The sequence below is a fragment of the Scyliorhinus torazame genome, chromosome 3, assembly GCF_047496885.1.
Source record: "Scyliorhinus torazame isolate Kashiwa2021f chromosome 3, sScyTor2.1, whole genome shotgun sequence".
NCBI lineage: Eukaryota > Metazoa > Chordata > Chondrichthyes > Carcharhiniformes > Scyliorhinidae > Scyliorhinus > Scyliorhinus torazame.
This window is the reverse complement of record NC_092709.1, coordinates 29,198,651-29,225,170: the sequence shown is the minus strand read 5'-3', so window position 1 is coordinate 29,225,170 and position 26,520 is coordinate 29,198,651. Positions and strand designations below refer to the sequence as shown.

At 43.7% G+C, this 26,520-nt stretch overlaps 2 protein-coding genes across 3 annotated transcripts in view; one reads left to right on the top strand and one right to left on the bottom strand.

Moving 5' to 3' along the window:
* The window catches only part of LOC140408374 (DNA-directed RNA polymerase II subunit RPB2), a 52,415-nt gene extending 51,764 nt beyond the window's left edge, over window positions 1–651 (top strand). For both annotated transcript variants that reach the window (XM_072495485.1, XM_072495486.1), the window contains one exon: window positions 294–651. In XM_072495485.1, the coding sequence (XP_072351586.1) occupies window positions 294–383 (90 nt within the window). In that variant the 3' untranslated portion in view covers window positions 384–651. The remainder of the gene's footprint in view (window positions 1–293) is intronic.
* Window positions 639–26,520, bottom strand: part of LOC140408375 (insulin-like growth factor-binding protein 7) — a 58,594-nt gene continuing 32,712 nt past the window's right edge. Inside the window, exons 2-5 of the mRNA XM_072495487.1 lie at window positions 18,960–19,069; window positions 10,193–10,309; window positions 7,664–7,772; window positions 639–982 (exon numbers count right to left, since the gene is read on the bottom strand). Of these exons, the coding sequence (XP_072351588.1) occupies window positions 966–982; window positions 7,664–7,772; window positions 10,193–10,309; window positions 18,960–19,069 (353 nt within the window). The 3' untranslated portion in view covers window positions 639–965. The remainder of the gene's footprint in view (window positions 983–7,663; window positions 7,773–10,192; window positions 10,310–18,959; window positions 19,070–26,520) is intronic.

The window sequence follows — 26,520 nt, the reverse complement described above, 5'->3', positions numbered from 1 at the left end:
TATACCATAGCTATGCAAATAGCCTTAAGGGTATTTATATAAAAAAGGCTGAATTAAGTTTTACACAAGTTTAGCTTAAGTCAATAGCTCTCTGATTTCTCCAGAGTAACTGGGAAGACTTTTGGAGAGGGGACTCGAAGCCATGAACAGTAATTTTAAACAATGTGTAAATGACTGTAAATATCCATAAATGTCAGTGGAACCGTGTTGTGGCAAGGATGAGAATAAAAATAGAAGTAGGTTTTTAAAAAATAGATGCTTACCTTTTATTCACCTTGTTCTTTAACTTTCAGATTTCGTTGGTGCGGATGCCCTATGCCTGCAAACTTCTCTTCCAGGAACTAATGTCAATGAGCATTGCACCCCGAATGTTGATTTCATAATGGACTGTAAATGATCGGCTTTTCTCAGACATGCCAGGTTTATGGCACAATATTGAAATAGTATAATATGTGACTGGCAAAATTATTTGCAGCAGAGTGCACAATGATGTATGAGAAAGTGTGATGGTATTGCTTATTCAAATACCAGGTCTTTAGTCTCACTTCATGTGTTTACTGTTCTCACTGGTGGCTTGATTGGTGGTTTTATCTTTGCCAGCATTGTAAGTAGATTTTGTTGTGAAAACAAAAATAAAATTTTGTATTTTAAGCTTTGTATAAATTTTATTCCATAACTTTATATACAGCCTGTATCTTGATAATGGAGAAACTGATTTGTGCTCCTTTGGCCTTATATTTGACTTACAAAAATCTAACCACAAGCAGAGTAAAATGAAGGGTACAACAACAATCATCATTAAAAGTAACTATATGCTGGGAAAACGATCCCTAGAAAACCCGACTTGTTATGCACTGAAAAAAGCGCTATACAAATAGTCTGCATATCCCCAGCGTTCCCCGTCAGTAGATGAGCTCCAAGCTGAGCTAGTGGTTGGTCATTGGTTCATTCCATTGAATATTTTTTCATACTTCCTCTTTCACTGTAAAGCAAAACGCCAAAGTTAATAAGAAGAAATAGCGTTAATAGAATGGCACCGTGGCACTGTGGTTAGCACTGTTGCCTTACAGCGCGCGGGTTCAATTCCAGCCTTGGGTGACTGTGTGGAGTTTGCACGTTCGCCCTGTGTCTGCATGGGTTTCCTCCGGGTGCTCCGGTTTCCTCCCACTGTCCCAAAGATGTGCAGGTTAGGTGGATTGGCCACGCAAAATTACCCCTTGGTGTCCCAACGATTAGATGGGGTTGCAGGGTAACTGGGATAGAGTTGGCCTGGGTGGAGTACTTTCAGAGGATTGGTGCAGATGAGATGGGCCGAATGGCATCCTCCTGCACTGTAGGGATTCTATGTTTCTATGGTTTTACTGTACATGCTCAACAAATGGAGAGCCCTGTCCCATTAGATTTTTCACTGACTTATTTCACCTTTTCCATGTGTGTCTTTAAAATCATAATCTATTGACTTTAGTTTTCTTCTATATCATAATACAGCTCCATATTCTGGTCTTAAATTCAATTCTGAAGTCTCCTGTAATAATTACACATAATTTGTTGAATACATTGATTTCCAGGATTTTCCCTGTGACAAACCAACATAGAAATAGGAGTAGGCCATTCAGCCCCTCGAGCCTGTCCTGCCATTTAATGAGATCATGGCTGATCTGTGACTTAACTCCATATACCTGCCGTCAGCCCAGGTTCCTTAATATCTTTGCTGAACAAAAATCTATCAGATTTAAAATCAACAACTGTTCTGGTTTCACCTGCTATTTGTGGGAGCGAGTTTCAAACCTCGACAACTCTTTGAGTGAAGAAGTGCTTCCTGGCGGCACAGTGGTGCAGTGGTTAGCACTCCTGCCTCACGCCGCTGAGGACCCAGTACGATCCTGGCCCCGGAACACTGTCCCATGCGGAGTTTGCACATTCTCCCCGTGTCTGCGTGGGTCTCACCCCCACAACCTAAAGATGTGCAGGGAAGGTGGATTGGCCACCCTAACTTTTTTTTAAAATTAAGTGTACCCAATTCATTTTTTCCAATTAAGGGGCAATTTAGCGTGTTCAGTCCACCTACCTTGCACATCTTTGTATTGTGGGGGCAGCACGGTAGCATAGTGGTTAGCACTATGGCTTCACAGCGCCAGGGTCCCAGGTTTGATTCCTGCTTGGGTCACTGTCTGTGCAGGGTCTGCACGTTCTCCCCGTGTTTCCGTGGGTTTCCTCCCACAGTCCAAAGATGTGCAGGTTAGGTGGATTGGCCATGCTAAATTGCCCTTGGGTTAGATGGGGTTGCTGGGTTACGGGGCTAGGGTTTAGGTAGGGCGCTCTTTCCAAGGGCCGGTGCAGACACAATGGACCAAATGGCCTCCTCCTGCACGGTAAATTCTATGAAACCCATGCAAACACGGGGAGAATGTGCAAAACCACACTGACAATGACCCAGTGCTAGCCACTGCCCCACCGTGCTGTCCTCGGCCACGCTAAATTGCCCCTTAATTGGAAAAAATAAAATAAGTGCTTCCTAACATCTCTCCTGAATGGTCTAGCCCTAATTTTTAGGCTGTGCCCCCTAGTTTTAGAATCTCCAACTAGTGGAAATAGTTTTATCTTTATCTACCCTGTCCTCCCCTGTTAATATTTTGAATGCTTTGATAAGATCACCCCTCAACCTTCTAAATTCTAACAAAAACTGGCCTAATCTTTGTAATCTTTCCTCTCAAATCAACCCTGTAATCCAGGTATCATCTTTGTAAACCTACGTTGCATTCCTTCCAAGACCAAAATATCTTCCTAAGGTGTGGTGCCCAGAACTGCTCTCGGTACTCCAAGCGGGTTCTAACCAGGGATCTGTATAGCTGCAGCAAAACCTCTTGTGTTTCTATACTCCAATGCTCTAGATATAAAGGCTAACATTCCATTAGCCTTTTTGATTATTTTCTGCACTTGTTCGTGGCCTTTTAAGGATCTATGGATAACCTCACACTTGCTTACATTGGATTCCATCTGCCACAATTTTGCTCATTCACCTAGTCTGTCAATACCTCCTTGCAATTTTATTATTACTTTTTATAAATTTAGAGTACCTAGTCCATTTTTTCCAATTAAGAGGCAATTTAGTGTGGCCAATCCACCTACCCTGCACATCTTTGGGTTGTGGGGGCGAAACCCACGCAAACACGGGGAGAATGTGCAAACTCCACACGGACAGTGACCCAGAGCCGGGATTGAACCTGGGACCCCGACGCTGTGAGGCAACAGTGCTAAACACTGCGCCACCTTGCTGCCCTCCTTGCAATTTTATGCTCTGATCTAGGTTGTCTACAATGCCACCTAATTTTGTATCATCAGCAAATTTGGATCTTTGACTTTCTATGCCATCATCCAAGTCATTATTGAATAATTGAGGCCCCAACACAACCCTGTGGTGCACCACTAGTCACCTCCTGCCAATTAGAGTAATTGCCCATTATCCCCACACTGTCATCTGCCACTTAACCAATTTCCTAACCATTTCAATCATTTGCCCTCAACTCTGTGGACTTCCACCTTTAGCTAACAGTCTCTTATTTGGGACTTTATCAAATGCCTTCTGGAAGTCCATGTAAATAACATCCATAGATATTCCCCGCTCCACTACCTTTGTCACCAAAAAAATTCAATAAGATTAGCCAGGCATGACCTTCCCTTCACAAATCCATGCTGGCTCTCCTTAATCGACCAAAATTAGGCTAACTGGTCTGTAATTCCCCGGTTTCCCCCTTTCACCCTTCTTAAAAAGTGGAGTCACATGTACAATTTTCCAATCCAGAGGGACTACTGATCCTACGCAACTCTGAAAGATTATAGTTGGGGCACCTACAATGTGTTCCCTACTTCCTTTAACACCCTTGGATGGAAACCGTCAGGTACTGGGGATTTGTTACTCTTTAGTTCCATTAATTTCCTCGTTACTGACGCTGTACTTGCAATAATTGTATTATGCCTGTCGTCTATCGGCTATTAATTTTTTCGGGACTTCCGGCAAGTTATCCTTCTTTTCAGCTGTAAATACTGAGGGAAAAGTAATTGTTCAACATGCCTGCCATTTTCTCATTATCACTGGCAGTATCTCCATTTTCAGCTTTAGTTGTTGACCACCCAATTTCCCTTTACTAAACTATAAAATTTCTTCTTATTGATTTTGATGTCCCTTGCAAGTTTCCTTTAATAATCCCTTTCAGTAGCCCTGATAAACTGCTTTGTAACCCATTGCTCTATCTATCTTATTCGTCTGTGTTTGTGCTCTGTTTTGCATTTTTGTAAGCCCTTTTTGTTTTATGCTGCCCCTAATCTCCAGTTGTCCATGGCGGTTTTTTTGTGTGAAGTGGAGCCTTTTCCTCTCAGGGGTATAAACTCACTTTGTATCTTGTTAAATGTTTCTTTAAATATTCCCCACTGGTCTTCAATCTTTAGACCCATTAACATATCTTTCCAGTTTAGACAGTCTGTGTCTCATCCCGTTAAAGTCAGCATTACCCAAGTCTAAAATTCTAGTATCTGAATCGTGCTTTTCACTTTCAAACACGACGCTGAATTCCTTTGTTGCACTGTAGAACACATTGCTGCAGGAAACTATCCCGGACACATTCCAGAAATTCACTACCTTTCTGACAGGTGCTTGTCTGCCTCTCCCAATCAATGTGTAAGTTAAAATTTCCCATTAATACTACTCTGTCTTTGCTACACACTTTTTTAAATGTATTTTATTCCAAATGTATATGAAAAGTTACAACATATAAACAATTTGGGAAACAAACTTCCCAACACACAACTATACAGTTCATACAAATCTTCCCCTTTTTCACCCCCCCCCCTCATCCCCCAACGACGAACAACTCCTCAAACACAGTCACGAACATCCCCCACCTTGCCTCAAAGGCCTCCACTGAACCCCTTAACTCGTATTTGACCTTTCCAGCCGAAAAAAGTCATATAAGTCACCCAGCCAGGTCGCTACCCCATTGCTGACGGCCGCTCCAATAAAATCCGTCGCCAAGCAATCAGAGAGACTAAGGCTACAACATCAGCCATCCTCCCCTCCACCAGCTCCGGCTTCTCCGATATCCCAAAGATCACCACCAACGGGTCCGAATCCACCTCTTCCACCACTCTCCTTGCTAGTGCCCGTGAACACTCCCGCCCAGAATCTCTCCAGCTTTTCACAGCACCAGAACGTATGTGCATGATTCGCTAGTTCCGCCCACACGTCTCTCACTTGTCTGCCACGCCCTGAAAGAATCCACTCATTCTTGCCCGTGTCATATGTACTCTGTATACAACCTTGAATTGTATCAGGCTCATCCTTCCGCATGAGGAGGTTGCATTTACCCTTCGTAGCACCTCACTCCATACTCTCCAGTTTATCTCCCCACCCAGCTCCCCAGCCACCTGTATTTGGTCTCCCATTCTACCCTCCCCTTCCACATCCGGAAGCAACAGTTGTTCCAGCAGGGAGTACCTCGACATCCTGGGGAACCCTTTCCAAACTTTCCACGCAAAGTCCCTTACCTGCAGGTACCTAAACTCACTTTCTCTCGGGAACTCTACCCTCTCCTTCAATTCATCTATACTGGCAAACCGTTCTTCCAGATACAAATCCCTCACCTTAACCAGCCCCCACTTCTCTCCAGTACCTATACGTGCCATCTATCCCCTGGCAGTAAACCGTGGCTTTCACACAAAGGCTTAACACTGACACCCCCTCTTTCCAAAAGTGCCTCCTCAGCTGGTTCTAGATCTTTACCGTGGACTGCACCATCGGTCTCCCTGAGTATCTGCTCGGCGCCATTGACAATGCTGCCGCCAGCATAGCCCTTAAGCTGGACCCCACCCCTACAGAATTCCTCTTCCATCCTAACTCATTCTTCCCCCCCCCCCCCCAATCGCCTCACCTTCTCCATGTTCGCCGTCCGCCTTTGCTACACACTTGTCTAATTTCTGCATTTATATAATCTTAACACCTCCGAACTGCTACCAGGGGGTCGATACACAACACCCATTCAGTTTTGGATCCTTTTTTCAAGCAAATATGTTGAGGAAACTGTCACCATTCCCATTCAAGCTTAAGGACATAACGTCAACAACAGGTCAGAATTACAGCACACATCAGTGGATTAACATAAGACGCTTGAAGAACAGAATTATGGAGAAATTCTGAAAAACATAGTCTCACACTTCAAATACAATTGGGTCCCATTCTCCCCTGACAAAAAGTGCCCACCACTCCATGATCCTGGAGAACAAAAAAAACACTTGGCTTCTTTTCTCCATTACCATCTTTATGCTTACCTGTTCTACCCTTACTCCCACTACAATTGCAAGGAACTCCGGGACAACTTTTATCGCTCAGATTGACACCATCTGTATCCCTCCTGCTCCACAAACTAAACCTTTCCCATCAGACCTAGTATTAATCCCACGTCCTTCTCTAGTTTTCTCCCCTTATGCCCTTTCTGAGCTCATCTTGTCCACAAAAACCACCACCTGCTCCTTTGTCCCCATTCCTCTGCTAAATTGCTGAGCACCCAACCTCCCTTCCCCGTACTGACTTTGTAAACATTATATTTTCCTCTGGTTTTGTCTCCCCATCTTTCAAAAACATTTGTCATCACCCTCTCAAAATAATCCCCATCACTGACAACTTTGTCCTTGCAAACTACTGACCCGATGCCAACTTTCCTTTCCTCTCTTCAACATGTCTCCAAAATCTGTACCTATCAATCCTGCAACTCCCTGCCTGAACTTCTATTCAGATTTCTATTCCAGCCATGGCACTAATATTCTGTGATTGTGACCGTGGTTCATTTTCTCTCATCTTCCATGATCTCTGCGGCCCTTGATATGGTCAATCACCTCCAACATCTTTTCTTAGTTAATCAGCTCAGTAGCCCTGCCCTCATTTGATTCCATTCATATCTGGATGGATAGACCATCTCCAGCGAAGGCTTATCTTCCTCAAGTTACACTGTGACCTTTGAGACCAATCCCTTCTTGACTACATGGTTCCCTAGGGTTACATAACTGCAAACACTGATTATGCCTCCCCATGTACACGGAGGACAACCAGCATTATAGCGCTCCCTTTCTCAACACTTCCTCTATCTCTGGCAGGTTGCTGAGTTGAAGTCTTAAATTAACCATAGCTTTTTGGGGAATTAGGAAGACTGAAGCAATAGTCTTGTGCCCTTGCCACAAACTCTGAATCCTTGCCACTGTTTAAGGCTTTTTCAGCTGTTTGAAATCTCAGCATCCCGTTTAATTCTCTGACCCCATATTTCCTCCAGCCTCTTTCCACCTCCATTACATTCCCCGAACACCAGCCTGCCTCAACCTGTGTGTGAATGAAATCTGATTCGTGCTTTGGTCACTGCCAGACTTGATTATTCCAATTCTCTCTTGACCGGCTTCCTACATAATATAAAACAGCTCAGTGCAAAACTTTGCCGCCTGAATCGCATCTTGCAGGCTTCAGGACATGTATTTAAAATTCTCATGCTAAAATCTGTCTGCCCTTTCCCCTCACTACCTCTTTATCACTCCCATGAAAAATCATGATAGTCCTTTTAGTAGCCATGAAGCTACATATATTTCATGACACATCTATGTTATTTATATAGAACATTACACGCACTTTCTAGTTCTTCAACCACATGTATGCTTCCAGCAGCTGCAGCCTCTCCGTTGGTGTTCAACGCATGGCACTCATATTCTCCAGCGTCTTCCTCGGTGAGCGGAGAGATCTAAATATAATTGAAAATAAAGATGATTGGAGACATGGCACTTAATGTGCAGAATTTGCAAAAATGAATGTTTCGACAACTCTCCATTCCTCTAACTCTTGAATCTTCTTGTTTACAAAATTATATCCTTGATTCATAAAAATTGCAAAAGAATATTACAAAACATTTCAACTTGAAAATTACAGAAAATGCCATAAAATTTGACTTGTCACCATACAGTGTGAGCCCCTCCTGAGTACCTCTATACAATTGTAATTCTCTTATTTACAATATATGTGATATGTAGACGGGCGACAAAACATTTCAAATTCAAAAATTGCAGAAAGTGCAATAGAATTCACCTTTCCTTCATACGGCATGATGAGTGCCTCAATATAATTTCTAACTCTTAAATCTACTCCCTGCACCGTATTAGCAATTGTGTTTTCAGCATACCAAATCTAACCTGGCATTTCAGCCCTAAACTTCTCAGTGTCGCATCCACTTCCCTTTCTATCCTCTCTAAAGCTCAAGGGGTGGAAATTTGTTTTGGCCTTGTTTTCAAGGCTGAAATGGACAACTCCTTGCGAGCACTCATCGGAGGCCTGAGTCTCAGCCGGGCCGTCTTAACATATGCAGACACCAGCCCCGGTGCAGAGACAGCTCACCAGTTTTATGGATGAAACATTGTGTAGGCTGCTTTCCCTCAAGAAGCCTTTGAAAGGATTGCAATCAGGAGGGAAGCGAGTGAGGTTAGCAATGATCTTCAATGCTGTGGTGGAAAATAGCAGGCCCTGGCATCAGCTATTTTCAGGTCTGTCCAATTTTAAGAATGGAGTCACAAAACGCCTCTATTTGCAAATGCAAAGACCCGATTGCCCCATTTCAGGCACAGAGCCAGGAGGCTTGTACTACAGTTTGTACTATATGACATGATGCATTTTTGCTGCCTTCCAAATTAGATGCCTGGGTATATAAAAGCAAAGAAACTGCCGATGCTGGAATTCTAAAATATGAACAGAAAATACTGGAAAATCTCAGTAGGCCTGGCAACATCTGTGGACAGAGGAACAGTTGACATTTCGAGTCTGTATGATTTCTTCGGAGCTAAAGAGAGAGAGAGAAATGTGATGAATTTTATACTGTTTAAGAAGGGATGGAGAAGAATAGGTGGGAGCTAGGAGTGATGCATGGCCAAATGTCATGGCCACTAAAGGGAGTGTTAATGGTAGTGTTAAAGACTAAAGATGGTGCTGATAGTGGCATAAAGGTAAGATAGCAGAATGTGTTGACAGCACTGCTCTGTGAAAATACAGATGGTCACATTGAGAGAGAGGGGGGTGTGTTGGGGCAAAGAAATTGGATTAATAAATGAGGTCAAGATAGAGAAGAGAGTTAGTTTTCAATGTCATACCTGAACAGTGGGGTGACAACAAATTCTCAGCTCAAGTCATTAAACCAAGGTCTTATTCACTTATCTTTCCTTTGAATCAGTGTCTGTTTTTCTTCGCCATGGATATGTAACTAAGTTGCTGTCTTTGTCACTCTTTTACCAAGCAAGAAATAAGATGGTTTTTTTAATCTAGCGTACAATTAGTACACCAAGAGTCAAATCTCCTCACAGCCAGATTGTTACTTTGGTTCCATTGTTGCCCAATTGTGGGTAATTTAATCCAGAGATTCTACATTTTAATCCCGAAGTTCAATTAGATGAGTAAATATAGTTAACCATATTTCAGATGCTTGTGACAAGTTGGCAACGTGGGTCAGTTTTTTACAGGCTTTTTTTTATAAAACGGACAGATAATGTTGAAAGCAAATTATAATGAGCAGAATTGATAGTAAAACTTCTGCTCCTTCAGATTTCTTGAAAGCAACAATGTTTTTGTTTGAAAAATTGAAACATAATTGTGTGAAGGCTACCTCGGGGTTGAAGACAGACATGACTAGTCTGGTGATACGAAAGCCTTCCTTGCTCGGGACTGGGTTTGGATATTTTCAACCTAATTCTAAACTCTTGTGGGGAGCGCGGAAGCAGCCCAACAATGACCACAGGACAGCACAAAATGTGCAATCTCCAATCAGACAGGTTGTTACAGGTTATTATAAGCTAACCCGTAGCGCACAAAATAAATGTTTTCCTCACTTTTGCCGCAGATTTGGCAGATCTTTACTCTGGGAGCCGTGACTTAAAAGGAAGAACTTGCATTTAGATGGACCTTACACGATCTCAGAACATCCCAAAGTGCTTTACAACCAAGGAAATGCTTTGCTAATTGTCACCACTCTTGTAATATCGACTGGGGACTGTTTTGTGTGCAACATGGTGAAAGGCATTCCCATTCCTTACTGTAAGCAGCACAACAATTTAAGAATTTTTTTGTGGGTTGAAATTACATAAATTCCTAATGAATGTTCTTAAATGTGGATTAAAAGCTTACCAGCACCCATCCTGTAACCTCATGTTTCTCTGGTCCACCACGGGTCTGAATGGCAAGGTTGTCCCGGTCACCAGGCAGCAACTCCACCTTTTCCAAACCGTTTGCTGTTTTCTTTACCTATTATTTAAAATAGCATTCATAATGTATCCTTATGTGGTTTCACATAATACGTTTTTAGATCGCTGAAGGACCACACCACTTTGAGAATGTTCTTTGTGCTTAGCATAACAAATGTTCCTTGTATGATGGCATGTTTTGCAATAGCCCCAGACATGTTGCACCATGTCAACTTGTGTGCGTTGAAAGTCATTGTCAGCAGTTCCCAAGGAGAGCAAATAGAGCTAAAAGGCTTCATTCTAAATTGTTTAAGAACTTTTCACAAGCAAATATTTAGTTAGCAACAAAAGTTGATTATTTCCTCAGGCATAATGGCTCTTTAGCAAATCAAAGTTTTCACTTCAGTCATCAATAGGCCCTCTAAGCAGTAACTTTTTTCCATTCTTTATAAGCTGCCAGTGCATATTTTTGTAATGGAAAGCATGACAATGTTATCATTGTGGGGGAAGTATATTGGAATTCAAGGTAGTAACAAAAACGGAGTTTAGATGCACTCAGCCAATAGAATATATTGAATTCCAGACTCTACGTATATTGGATTTGTCACTGAGCCTTATAAGGAGATTTCAGATGAGCTGAAGCTTGGTCAAAGTGGCAGATTTTAAGGAACCTCTTGAAGGAAGAAGGAAAGACAGAGAGGGTTAGGAAGGGAATTTCAGAGCTTAGGACCTAGCCAGATGCAGGATGTCCATCAATAGGAGAGTTTTTTTAAATCAGGAACATTCAAGATGTCAAAATTGTCAGAATGCAACAAGGTTGTTGGGCTGGAGGAGATTACAAGAGAAGGGCAGAGACAAGATCATACAGGAATTTAAAAACAAGGTTGAGAACTTTAAAAATCAGCAATGCGTAACCAGGGGGCCAGTGTAGATCAGCAAACCAGGGGAGATGGGCGAGTTGGACTTGGTGTGAGTTAGAACCTGGGCAGCAGAATTTTGGATAACTGCAAGCTTGCAGAGGCTAGAGAGGCTGGCCAAAAGTGCATTGGAATGGTCAAGCCTGTACGTCACAAAGGCATGGGTGAGGGTTTCAGTGACAGCTGAGGCTGGAGCAAAGTTGGGAAATTCGTGGAGGTGGAACTAGGTGGTCTTCGTGGTAAATATAGGGTAAGAAGTTCATCTTAGGGCCAAATGTTGCAAACAGCCTGGTTCGGTCTCAGGCAGCTGTTAGGAAGAGGAATGGAGCCATGTGCAAGAGAACAGAGTTGGTGATGGGAAACAAAGACAATGTTTCTGTCTTCACAATATTTCATAGAAGAATCATAGAATCCCTACAGTGCAGAAGGAGGCCATTTGGCCCATTGAGTCTGCACCGACCCGCTGAAAGAGCACCCTCTCTAGGCCCATGACCCTGCCCTATTGCTGTAACCCCACCTAACCTACGCATCTTTGGGCCCTAAGGGGCAATTTTTAGTATGACCAATCCACCTAACCTGCACATGTTTGCACTGTGGGATGAAATCGGAGCACCCGGAGGAAACCCACACAGACACGGGGAGGAGTGCAAACTCCACACAGTCACCCAAGGCCAGGATTAAACCCAGGTCCCTGGTGCTGTGGGGCAGCTGTACCAACATGCCGCCCCGGAGGAAATTTAGTTGGAGGAAATTTCTGTTCTTGGAAAATAGGAGTAGATGATCATTTGGCCCTTTGAGCCTGCTCCGCCATTCAATATGACCATGGCTGATCCCCTATCTCAACACCATATTCCCGCGTTCGCCTTGTACCCCTTGATGCCTTTAGAATCTAAAAATCTATTCCTTCGTAAATATATTCAGTGACTTAGCCTCCAAAGCCTTCTGCGGTAGAGAATTCCAAGGGTTCACCACCCTCTGAGTGAAGAGGTTTCTCCTCATCTCAGTCCTAAATGGCCTATCCCCTATACTGAGATTGCGACCCCTTGACCTAGACCCTCCAGCTAGAGGAAACAGAGTCCCTGCATGCAGTCTTCCCAACCCTGTCAGAATTATATACGTTTCAATGAGGTCCCCTCTCATTCTACTGGACGCCAGTGAACACAGGCCTACTTGAATCAATCTCACCTCAAACAACAATCCTGCCATCCCAGGAATCAGTCTGGTGAACCTTCGCTGCTCTCCCTCTGTGGCAAATATCTCTTTTTTTAGGCAAGGTGATGAAAACTGCCCACAATACTCCAGGTGTGGTCTCACCAAGACCCTGTACAGCTGCATTGCTCCTGTACTCCAGTCAAGAAGAAATGACAGCCAACATACAAGTTACCTTCCTAACTACTTGCTGCACCTGCATCTTTGCTTTCAGTGACTGGTGTACAATAACATCCAGGTCCCTTTGTACATCAACATTTCCCAGTCTATCATCATTTAAATAATACTCTGCCATTCGGTTTTTCCTACCAAAGTGGATAACTTCACACTTATCCACATTATACTTCATCTGCCGTGTATTTGCCCACTCACTCAACTTGTCCAAATTGCCTTGTAGCGTCTCCTCATCACTCACATCCTCACCAAGTTTCATGTCATGAGCAAACTTGGAAATAGTAGATTTGGTTCCCTCATCCAAATCATTAATATATATTGTGACTAGCTGGGACTCATGTACTGATCCCTGCAGTACCCCACTGGACACCAACTGCCACTCCGAAAAAGACCCATGTATTCCCAGTCTCTGGTTCCTGTCTTCAATAAATTTTCAACCCATGCAATATATTTTCCCTAATTCTACGTACTTTGATTTTACACACTAACATCTTATGTGGGAGTTTATCAACTTCTTTCTGAAAATACGAATACACCACATCCATTGGTTCTCTCTTATCCTACTACTTACATCCTTACAAAACTCCAGTAGGTTTTCCTTTCAAAATATGTTGACTTTGTCTCGTCCTGTTGTTATTTTCAAAGTGTCCTGTTATCACATCCTTTAAAATAGACTCCAGCAAATTTTCCCTACTGCTAATATCAGGCTAATTGGTCTGAAATTCCTTGTTTTATCCCTTCCTTCTTTTTTAAGTAGTGGAGTTAAATTTGCCAGGCTCCAATCTTCCCGGACTGTTCCAGAATCTACAGAATTTTGGAAGCTGATGAGCAATGCATTTATTATTTCCATGGCCACATCCTTTAGTACTCTGAGATGTAGATTATCAGGCTCTGGCAATTTATTAATTTTCAGTCCCATTAATTTCTCTAACACATTTCTTTCGTAATTCCTCCTCCTTGGTTCCCTAGCATTTCTGGGAAGTTATTTGTGTCTTCCTCTGTGAAGACAGAACTAAAATTATTGTTTAGTTGCACTGCCATTTCCTTGTTCTCTATTGTAAATTCTCCCATTTTGGATTGTAAAGGACCTACATTTGTCTTCACCAATCTTTTTCTTTCTAAAGAGTTTTAGAAGCTTTAACAGTCTTTTTCTGTTCCTTGCAAGTTTACTCTCGTATTCGATTTTTTTCCCTCTTAATCAATCTCTTAGATCGAATTTACTGAATTCTAAACTGCTCCCAATCCTTAGGCTTGCTGCTTGGTTTTCACAACTTTATAATACTCTTCTTTGGATCTAATACTATCCTTGATTTCTTTTGTTAGCCGTGGTTGGACTGCTTTTCTTGTGTTTTTGTGGCAAGAAGGAATGTATAACTGTTGCAATGCACACATTTCTTCCTTAAATATTAACCATTGCCTATCCACCATCACATTGTTTACTGAGGTTCCCCTTAGCCAACTCACACCTCATATCTTTATAATTTCTTTCGTTTAGATTTTGTATCTTAGTTCTGTCACCATTCCCTAAAGGATCCCGCACAAGATTATTATTAATCCCCTCTCATTGCAGAATACCAAATCTAGGATAGTATGTTCCCTAGTTGGTCCCTTGACATACTGATCTAAATAACCATTTTGTACACACTCAAGGAATTCATCCGCCACAAGATTATTGCTCATTTGGTTTGCCCAATCTATATGAAGATGAATGTCACCCATGATTACTGTAGCACCCTTGTTACATGCATCTCTAATTTCCTGTTTAATGCCATCCCCTACCTTACCACAACTGTTTGGAGAATTCAGAGGACTCCCACTAATGCTTTCTACTTCTTGATTCCTCTTAGCGCCACCCAAACTGATTTTACACCTGGATTTTCTGAGCTAATATCCTCCCGACTGCAAGGATTTCATCCTTAACTGACAATGCCATCCTACCTCCTTTTCCTTTGTGCCTGTCCTTCCTAAATATCAAATGCACTTAGGGTATATTCAGTTCCCAGCCTTGGACACCCTGCAGCCATTCCTCTATAACCCCACTCATATCGTATCCATTTACATCTATTTGTGCTATTAATTTGCCTACCTTATTGCGAATGTGCTGTGCATTCAGATACAGTGCCTTTAGACTTATATTTTTAATATTTTTACACTTTTTTGTACTATGACCCCATTTGCTGCTAGCTCTTATTTCCTTTGCCTTCCACTTTTGTTTTCTACTTTACTGCCTATCAATCTTTGTTTCTCTCTCTTGTGTCTCGCTGCTCAGGTTCCCATCCTCCTGCCACTAGTTTAAACCCTCCCCCAGAGTACTAGCGAATACCCCTTTGCGGATATTGGTCCTGGTCCTGCTTGGTGCAACTAGTCCACTTCTACAGGCCCACCTTACTTAAAATCAGTCCCAATGCCTCAGGAATCTAAATCCCTCCCTCCTACACCATCTCTCCAGCCATGCATTCGTCTTAAATATTCACCTGTTCCTGATATCACTCGCACATGGCACTGGGGGTAATGCTGAAATTATTACCTTTGAAGTCCTTCCTTTCAATTTATTTAATTTATTTTCTAGCTCCCTATATTCTGCTTTCATCCCTGTTTTTGCTTATGTTGTTGGTACCAATATGACTGCTGGCTGTTCACCTTTCTCCTACCTATTGCCTTGCAGCTGCTCATTGGCATCAAGACACCAGGGAGGGAGCATACTATCCTGGTGTCATGTGTGCAGACACAGAAGCATCGATCTGTTCCCCTTAAGATAGAATCACCTAGCACTATTGTTCCCTCATCTCTTTTTTCTCCCCACTATGTAGTTGAGCCTCTTCTGATGCCACGGGCTTGGCTCTTGCTGCACTCCCCTGAGAAACCATCTGCCTCAGCAGAAAATCTGTTAGAGAGGGAGGTGGACCAAGTGAACTTCTGTATAACCTGCCTAGTGCTTTTACTCTGTCTGGTGGTCACCAATTTCCTTTCTGCATGTGCACTCTTTACCTGCAGTATGACTACCTTACTGTACATGCTATCCATAAAGATCTCATCCCTGTGGATGCTCCACAATGACTCCTGCAGCAGCTCTAGCTCTGAAACATGGATTTTGTTTAGCATCAGCTGGAAACACATCCTGCATGCATGGTCTGTCTGGACACTGGAAGTGCCCCTGGCTTCCCACGTCACACAGAAGGAGCATTCCATGTGACCAAGTTGCCCTACCATGACGTACTTTAAATTACTTCCTTTGCTTTTACCTTGTATAGTTTAGAGACTATTAAGGGCAGTGGAAACACTGACCAGGTTCTACTTACCAAGGTCATCATTCTTCTTCCTAAAGAAAGGTAGAAGATGAAAGGATCACTTCCTTCCCCCTTCACCAAACTCCCTCAGTCACCAAATTCCAAGAGAAACACTGTAATGCAGCCCAGAGAAACACTGTAGATGCTTGTACTACATGTTGGACATACATTTTAAAGACAGTGGAGGAGTTTAGAGAGGGACAGATGTGGTAGAGCTGGGTTTGCGTAAGTGCACATGTGGAATGTGATGCTGTGTTATAGATGAGGTCGCAGAGGGGCAACACGTAAGTGAGAGATAGAAGGTGGCCAATAATAGATCTTTTGAGAACACCAGAAGTAACAGCGCAGAAGTGGGAAGAAAAGCTTGTATAGGCGATTGTCTAGCTACCACTGGATAGATTAGAATGAAACAAGGTGAGTGCAGCCAGATACAGCGGAGAGGCGTTTGAGCAGAATTTCATGGTCAACCATGTCAAAGGCTGCAAAATGGTTGAGGAGGAATAGTTTCCCTTTGTAAAGTCATAGACAGATGAAGTTGAATGGGTAAAACTATGGCAGATAGAGTTTGACATGGGACCATATGAGAACACCTACTTTGAATCTAAGAAAGGTAGAAGATGAAAGGATCACTTCCTTCCCCCTTCACCAAACTCCCTCAGTCACCAAATTCCAAGAGAAACACTGTAATGCAGCCCAGAGAAACACTGTAGATGCTTGTACTACATGTTGGACATACATTTTAAAGACAGTGGAGGAGTTTAGAGAGGGACAGTTCCTCTGACTGAGTGGGCACCCGAAGCTAAGTATAGGCGTTAGCGTTAGAGATAGTTCAGTTTGTAGTACTTTGTGCATGAGTAGATATTACTGTGTGTAAATAAATAGTATTGACTTTGAACTAACTAACTGGTGTATTGGCTCTTTGATCAGTATTTGGGTTTGAACTTTGTGGCGGTATCGAAAGATACCTGGCGACTCTAAGATTACATATTTTAATCAGAATAAACTAGTGGGAACTGTGGAGGAGCAATGGGATTTGGGTGCCTACGTTGTATGCAACACTCAAGCTAGTCTGGTATAAAAAGTAATTGAAAATCCAAATGGGATGTTGGACTTTAACTCAAAGGGGCTGGACTACAAAAGAGAAGAAGTGATTCTTTAGTTGTTCAGAGGCTTGGCCACAACCCACTTGGAGAACTGCACTCAGTACTGGACACCAAACATCAGGAAATATGTGAATCTGTACTCTAATCTTTCCATGATGATACCAAAACTTACAATTAATTATGATGTCAGGTTGCATAAAGTTGGTTTGTATTCTGTAGCCATCTGGGATGGCCACTTCCAGAATACAAAATGGACGCTCGCAAAGAATATAGGGAACTGTGGACAATGTTAGGAAAACAAGCAGGCACAGAGCCTGTATGCATATTGGAGAAACAGCTCCCAGACGGAATTGAAACTATAGGTCAATTAGCATATTGATGGCCCATCTCCGGGAACAAAGGAAAGACACTCAAGCAACCGATACTGTTTCAGACATCCCGCCGCCAGTTCCCCAACCGAAAGCACAAACAAAGCAAGGCCAACGGCCACCAAAGACACGCCCAGCCATCAGGGCACCCACCCCTTTATTGGTCAAGATCAATATCAGTGATCGAGAAGCGGCCCAATAAATTGGGACCAAGTTTAAGGCCCGCCTAAAAGCGCGAGAAGCCCCTCCGGGTATAAGAAGGAATCCACACGAAAGAATTGCTCTCTTGGACTTGGCTCTCAAAGCAGAGAGACCCGTCCACCAGCTGCACCAGAAGCAAGTAAGTCCAAGGTCAACGCTCACTACCAGACGGACGACCTTCGCTGTTCTCCTGTACCACTTCGAACCCAGCAACCTCAGATCCGAACAACGGCCATTGTTCCTCTGACTGAGTGGGCACCCGAAGCTAAGTATAGGCGTTAGCGTTAGAGATAGTTCAGTTTGTAGTACTTTGTGCATGAGTAGATATTACTGTGTGTAAATAAATAGTATTGACTTTGAACTAACTAACTGGTGTATTGGCTCTTTGATCAGTATTTGGGTTTGAACTTTGTGGCGGTATCAAAAGATACCTGGCGACTCTAAGGCATAAACATAATTAGGATCAAGAAAGGCGACCATATTGACCACCATATTCATAACCAGAGAAATAGAACAACAATTCCCTTGCGTTAGAAGGTCAAAACTATTAAATTGATGTCTTTGGAATAATAAAGGGACTTTACAGGATTAAAACGGAGTTACGAAAAATAGTTCTGATGAAAGGATTGGATTGAGTTGATACAGAGAAACTGCTTCATCTGGTGGCATGTCCAAGACAAAGCGGTATTTAGTCTTAAAGACAGAAGTAAGAATGAAATCAGGCTGTTCCCTATTGCTGGGGAAGTCAATTAATTCCTGCACACAGAGCCACTCTGGACATTGGAAGTGACCCTGGTTTCCCACATTGCACAGGAGGAACATTCCATGTGACGGAACTGCCCAAGTTTGCCATTAACATAAGATTATGATTAGGGGAGTTGGAAGTTAAGAGAGGTGCCTTTACTGTTGCTGGGGAATAGAATGTTTTGCCAAGGGGAGTGATTGAGGCAGAGGCCATTGTACCTTTTAAAAGGAAATTGGATACATATTTGAAGCAGAGGAAGCTTTTGGACTCTAGGGGGAGAACAGGGCAGTGAGATTAGGTTGGATCATTCTAGCAAAATGTTAGCAGAGAATCGATGGTCTGACTGGCCTGACGCATGCCATAGCTAACGGGTGAGATGTCAGTCCTGTGACTAATGGACTGATGGAATTATTGCCATGTCAGTGGTCCAAAGCAATTAGGATTGTCAGACAAAGGGCTTATGATATTGTTTTATTTCAACATTTTAAGTGTTCACATGTATAGATTCTAATTAGTCAAATGACTAATATAGATGTGTTAACCAATGTGTTCATAGATGTGTTAATTGCATTTGTAATTAAGTATGCAGGCTAAATTCTTGATTTCCCCAAAAGGTGATTTAGAAACATGTGAGAAGTTCCTTTTCCTAAAAAAACCTAAACTCTGCAAACCGAATAGAAATAGAGAAGAAACTGAAATTTGCAAACCTTGTTCCAGGTGAGGACAGGAGTAGGTACTCCGATAACTTCACAGCTAAGGTAAACTTGGGATCCACTGACATTCCAGACCTCCTTAGGCTGCGTCACAATGACTGGAGCTGTCAATGAAAAGTAACGTGAATTGAGTTTCTCTGTTGTCATCACTTACACAAAGTGAGGACTAGCATGAGAGGTTAGTCCTCATGTCAGCAGAGATGGAGTGAGAATCACGTGGTAATTATTCACCTTAACTCATTTTACTCAAGATTTGAAACAAAAAATGTCATAGGCTGGATATTGCTAAGACAGGATGGGTTTCTAGCCACCATTTTGACTGTGTTGACCCGCATGATTGTCATTTAATAATCAAATTTAACTTGCCATGCCAAAGTGAAGATAGAGTGCGGGTTGGGGATAGAGATGAGGGACACTGCAGCCACCATTGCCGCGGCCTGCAAGGCAGCCATGTAGCTGTGCACGGCGCTAACTGTCCACTGTGAATGTAGGCCCACAGGACGTATGGGTGTCCTCCCAGCACATCTCCCAAGGTGCCCTCTGGCCCCAGCCAACCCATCAGCGGAATGGGCGTGCTCCAACGCAACCAATGCCATCTTGTTGGCTGGGATGAGTGTGTGTGGGAATTGTAATGTGTATGTGCGGCTGTAGCTTGTCAGCCTCCCAAGTGTCAATAACGGACCTGGCGAATCCCACACCATTTCGCATTGGAATCAATTGTGTTCCACCTGGTGCCGGCGCTAGCCCCTCCACGGTCGCTGAATCGGTCCAGGTGCGGCGCCAGTTTTGCTGTCGGAGAAGTCCACGAATCCTGCCCTGGCGCCAACACTCAGGAACGGAGAATCCCGCCGTCGTTTGTAGAACAAGCTGCAATGCCCCACTAAAAATACGCTACGTTATCCTGCAAAGGGATGCCAGTTAGCTCATGTGGCTAAGCAGCTAGCGTGTTGATCAGATCAATTCCAACAGCACAGGGTTCGATCACTGTTTCAGTTGAGGTTGACTCTGAATCTGCATCCTTGCCTTACCCGTGGTAAAAAGTCATTGCACTTCGCTATGGTTTGGCAAATAATTGTCGAGGACCTGCCTTTGGACAGAGAACTGAAGAATATCCTGTTAGGATGGGAAATTAGTAACTATTCCTATTAATGAGATCTTGTGGTTCTCTGACATTAACTCCACCTCTGAATTGGTGAAACAACAGAATTGGGGCTTCAGGTGGAGAACCACATGATCTCAGACCACTAAAGCCACAAGAAGAAGAAATTGTACAATTTCTAAAATGAGACAGATAGCAGACTCTTAAGTGTGGCTGTTGTTTAGTTTGATTTTGTGTTTCATTGTACTTGGGAATGTTTCACTGAGAGGTGACTGACAAGGAAAATGGAGCTTCTGCGGTTAGCAGATAGTTTAAGGAAATAGAAATGGTCGTGTTGGCATTAAGGGCAGGAATGTGGTCAGTGTAAAGGCTTCAAGGGAGGACTACCTCTTTATTTAATGATTGGAAGCGGTAGAATTTAACAAATGTTGTCTAATACATCTTTTTCCAGTTTCTAGCGCCTCGTGTAAAATAGCTGTTGGGCTGTTACCTCTGTCTTCTGGAATCGCCACTGGAAGGCCGAGAGAATCTGGCTAGGTTGTATTGTACTTCATAGAATCCCTACAGTGCAGAAGGAGGCCATTCGGCCCATCCGGTCTGCACCGACTCTCTAAAAGATCTCCCTATCTAGGGCCACGATCCCCTCCCTATCATCGAAACCCTTTAACCACACACAACCTTTGGAGACTAAGGGTCAATTGTATTTCACGTTGTGCTGGTGCTAGCCCCTCCACGGTCGCTGAATCGGTCCAGGTACAGCACCAGTTTTGCTGTTGTGGATGCCCCGGCATCAACAGAATGGAGAATCCCGTTGCACATTTTTGAGCCGTGCATAAAGCAAGAAATATTAACATGAAGCACGAGGAAGACCAAGGTCGTGAAATTCGTCTGCAATTTTTTTTGCTGTAAAACAGATGTGATGCAGACCACGTTAACAGTGAGACGGGTTTGTGCAATCTACACAAGCGTTGGACTCACTGCTTAATTCATACGTGGACCTAAACTCTGTGTGTGCTGGGAAGATGCCGAAAACAGGCATTAGGTCCCTTAAATATGTAAGCAAGGGATCCACCACTTTTTGAAAGGCCCTTTGCTGAAATCTCCGGTGTGTGGGGCAGACATTGGCACTACCTTTTTCTGAACTCATTAGTAGCCCAGTTGAGGTGAGGATTTCAGCTGACCCTAGTGGACACCAAAGAAAGGCAATTTTAATTAATATTTAGTTAGGGCAGCACGGTGGTGCAGTGGGTTAACACTGCGGCCTTACCGCGCCGAGGTCCCAGGTTCGACGGCTCTGGGTCACTGTCCGTGTGGAGTTTGCGCATTCTCCCTGTGTTTGCGTGGGTTTCGCCCCCACAACCCAAAAAATGTGCAAGCTAGGTGACCGGCCACGCTAAATTGCCTCTTAATTGGAAAAAATGAATTGGGTACTCTAAATTTAAAAATAAAATTAAAAAATTAATATTTAGTTAAAAGAAAAATATTCCTGTGGAAAGGTCCCACAGCAAAGTTTACCTTTTAATGTCATTAAAGCAGGTAGGGGTACCCAAGCCTTTTTGTGGGTTACATGGCTGTGTCACATGAAAGCATTAGGAGTCATGTATAAAATTGTGACTCACATTCCTATCCATTTTCATATAAATAGGGCCTACTACTCAGGATTTATTCAGTGATTTGTAGCAGGGATATGAACAGCGCTTTCCAAAGCTCTAGAAAAACATTCCAAGGGGGCAAACCAGCAAATGGAGTCAACAATGCAACAAAAAAAAAAGCTATGCAAGAGAAAAGAAAATCCAGCTCCAGTGAAAACATTCATTCATAGTGGAATGAAATATTCACCACAGAAAAGGTTCAGCACTGCCAGCAAAACCTTTCAGATAGCATTCTGTGCACTCGGCTGTGTTTATTATTAATCCGGCGCTTAACAAAGACATACAATAAGCAATGGTTGAAAGCCACTTCTACTGATAGATCGGCCTCAGCAAAAAACTTAATAGGCTGCGGTCCTTTATCCAAACTAGCTTGACTTGTCACTGCATGCAGGTTGTTAATAAGATTAGACATGCTACTGCATACTTTGAAGGTGAATTATAAAATCTTTGAGCGCTGCAACACTGATACATTGCTAATGGGCACACCACAATGTTGATCTGTCTTGGTTTCTTACAGCAACTCATGGTAATTTAAAAACAATCAAAGTGTTATGCTCAAGTTCCAAGTCTTTTGATTTTTAATATATTTTAGTTACATTTGATAGAGTTTATATAAGTTTTAATCAAAGTGTAAACAGGTTTTCCATTTTTTAAAAAACATATTAAGGATTTATGATTCGCTAGCAAGGTTAGCATTTATTGACTATCCCTAGTTACCCTTGAGAAGTTGATAGTGAGCTGCCTTCTTGAACTGCTGCATTCCACGTGGTGAAAGTGCACCCACAACGTTGGCAGGGAGGAAGTTCCAGGATTTGATCCGCCGACGATGAAGGAAGAGCGATATCTTTTCAAGTCAGGATGATGTGGGGCAGCACGGTAGCATTGTGGATAGCACAATTGCTTCACAGCTCCAGGGTCCCAGGTTCGATTCCGGCTTGGGTCACTGTCTGTGCGGAGTCTGCACGTTCTCCCCATGTGTGCGTGGGTTTCCTCCGGGTGCTCCGGTTTCCTCCCACAGTCCAAAGATGTGCAGGTTAGGTGGATTGGCCATGATAAATTGCCCTTAGTGTCCAAAATTGCCCTTGGTGCTGGGTGGGGTTACTGGGTTATGGGGATAAGGTGGAAGTGTGGGCTTGGGTAGGGTGCTCTTTCCAAGAGCCGGTGTAGACTCGATGGGCCGAATGGCCTCCTTCTGCACTGTAAATTCTATGATTCTATGACTTGGAGGGGAACTTGAAGGTGCTGGTGCTCCCATGTGCCAGCTGCCCTTGTTGTTCGAAGTGGTTGAGGACACAGCTTTTCGAGGTGCTGTCATAGGAGCCTTGTCTAGTTGCTGTAGTGCATCCTGTCGATAGTGTGCACTGCAACCACAATGCAGTAGCGGAGAGAGAACAAATGTTTCAGGTGCTCCATGGGTTTCTCAACAAGCGGACTGCTTCATCCTGGAAAGTGCCGAGCTTCTCGACTGGTGTTGCAGCTGCACTCATCCAAGCAAGAGAAGAGTATTCCACCATGTTCCTAATTTGTATTGTGCTGGTGGTCGACAGGCTCTGGGGACAAGGCAGGTGAAAAACCAGGCATAAATTCCCAGCCTCTGATCTGCCCTGGTTTCCCCAACGTTTTTATGGCTGGCGCAAAATCTGGTCAACAGTGAGTACTAGGATGAGTTTTGAGAGAGTACTAGGATTAGTTGTGTGTGAGTCAGTGATGATAGTGCCACTGGGGACAGTGTGGTTTGAATGAAATTTATCAGTTAGCGCAAACCTAGATACTGTCCAGGCCTTCTGCATGCGGGAAGAGAATCATCAGAGAACATTCCCATTTCTGACTTTTTAATAATAGTAATGTTATTGTCACAAGTAGGCTTAGATTAACACTGCAATGAAGTTACTGTGAAAATCCCCTGGTCGCCACATTCTGGCGCCTGTTCGGGTGCACAGAGGGAGAATTCAGAATGTCCAATTCACCTAACAAGCACGTCTTTCGGGATTGTGGCAGGAAACCGGAGCATTCGGAGGAAACCCACGCAGACACGGGGAGAACGTGCAGACTCCGCACAGACAGTGACCCAAGCCGTGAATCGAACCTGGGACCCTGCCGCTGTGAAGCAACAGTGCTCACCACTGTGCTACTGTGCCACCGGAAAGGTAATTGATGACGCTGTAGAGCAACATGGTGGCGTAGTGGGATAGTACTGCTGCCTCACGTCGCCGAGGTCCCAGGTTCGATCCCGGCTCTGGGTCACTGTTTGTGTGGAGTTTGCACATTCTCCCCGTGATTGCGTGGGTTTTGCCCCCACAACCCAAAGATGTGCAAGCGAGGTGGATTGGCCACGCTAAATTGCCCCTTAATTAGAAAAAATGAATTGGGTACTCTAAATTTTAAAAAAATTGATGAAGTTGCAGAAGGTGGTTGGGCCCAGATCACTACTCGGAGGAACTTCTGCAGCGATATCCTGGAACTGAGAAGATTAACTTCTAACAACCACAACTATCTTTCTTTCTGTTAGGGATTGGCCACTCAAAAATTTTCTCCTTTATTCTCATTGATGCTGATTTTACTAGGTTGAAGGTTACCTTACTATCAAGGGTAGCCATTCTCACCTGGAACTTAGTTCTGGAATCCTGCCAAAGTGCGTGCTGTACTGTGCGAGTTCATGACTGCACTTGTGGAAACCCAGCATAGAATAAATATTTTGTTGAGTTGAACTGTTGAACATAACTACACTATTTAACTTGAGAAACTGCTGGGAGCACAATAATGTTGTGACATGAATAAGTGTACTTCTGTTTCTTGCGAAATAACACCCCACCACAAATTCTTCTTGTGAAAAGCTATACATTAACCATCATTAATTGATGGGATTTGAAGCATCCTTTGCACCATTTTCTCCCCACTTATGCTGCTACCCTGAGCCACTCTCTCTCTACACACTGCCAAGTGGTCAGTACAGAGCAGTGGCTGTGAAGGTCGCACCTGGAATTCTCAAGTCATCAAGATTTTTGTGCACCCCCGCCTATGGATTTGCGCCGGTAGCACACACATCCGCCCATCCATTTCCCGGCAGCGTGGGGTGGCTTTAATGGGAAATCCCATTGACAAGCGGCAGGAGTAGAGAATCCCACCACCAGAGAATGCTGCGCTGCCGAGACACACGCAGCTGGGGGACCGGAGAATCCAGCTCCTTGTATATTTCAATGAGATCACCTTTTATTCCTTTGAACTCCAGAGAGGGGCGATTAAAATTACTCAGCCTCTCATCATAGGACAACTCTCTCATCCCAAGGACCAATCTAATAAACATTTACTGTTCCCCCTGTAGCCACCTAAATTGGCCAACTCCCAATTTAAAATGGCGAACGGCAAAGGCTGATGGGAAAGTTAGCCACCAAGACAGAAACCGGCAGGTGCAGGTTTGCTGTGTATTAAAACTCTGCAAAAGGCCAGACAACATTGATACCAGCGACCATCACCATAACAATGTAGCAGCCATCTGCATACTGATGAGCAATCCCCGGGAACAATAAGTAACATTTTGGACACACAAAGCAAAGCCAGACTCCTCGGCACCAGCAGGAGCCAACACAAAGGAGGTGAACGAGCCTAGTCCAATCACTTGGGACCAGGTACAGGGTCCGCCCCAAAAGGCGAGAAGCCCCTGGGGACTATAAGAGATAAGCCCCAAGTTCAAATCGCTCTCTCTTCACCTCTTCGCCCTGCCCGGGTCACCCAGCAGCACGAACCAACATTGACCGTGACCGGTGCAGTGACCACCGAACGAAGTAAGTCTTAATTCAACGCTCGCTACGAGATAGGCACTCCTTGCTACCAATCCGTACCAACTTCGAATCCCGCAGACTCAGAACCCGAACGAAAGGCCATTTGTTCCCCTGACCTGGTGGGCCAGTCCGAAGTTAAGTATAGGCCTGTTAGTTGTAGAAGTAGCTTAGACGTAGAATTTGTGCATGAGTAGCGATTACTGTGTATAATAAATGTGCTTTGATTTGAATCTTACTAATCGGTGTATTGGGTTATTGATCATTACTCGGACTTGAACCTCGTGGCGGTATCATAAAGATACCTGGCGACTCGAGAGCAAAGGTACTAAAACAGAGCAATTGAACCAAGGAGAAAGTTAGCAACATTATTTGGCGACTCTACCGGGACCCGATCTAGAAGTGGCAAAACCACTCCAGGAGAACCCAGAATTTGAATTAGAGATCCAAAATTGGGAACAGAAAACCACAAGCGTTCAAGCACTCTGATCAATACTCATAATTCGGAAGCATTCAGATAGGAAAGGTGGCAATGCAGGCAATGCAACGCCTCATGAACCAGAGGAATTTGCGGTCGCAGCGACCAGCAGCAGTAGAGTGGGACAATGTCCCATTTGGGAGGAAGAGATCAGGAAATATCTCAAAGGGAAAGGATGGCCCCTTTGGAGCGAATTCTGTAGCAACGAGGAATCAGGCCCCGGGAGTATAGGACATACCTGGTGGGAGAACCTGAGCGAGATCCACAAAAAGAGCTTAGGGAAAGCTCGCAAGCCGATGGCAATCGTGTCCTGCTTTGCACAATTGCGAGGCACAGAGGAGGTCGTTAGGCCGCTTTGGAAAGAAGTAGCGGGCGTACATCGAATGAGTAAGGTTGATGTAAGCGAGGTAGAAAGAGAGAACTTAGAATTGAGGAGGAAATTGGCAGCAAAAGATGGAGAGGTGGAAGATGCCAAAAGGGCTCGCCAGTCTTGTCTGGTGCACTTAAGCAGCTTCTAGTCTCAATAAGAAAAGGCCTATCAGGACACGCA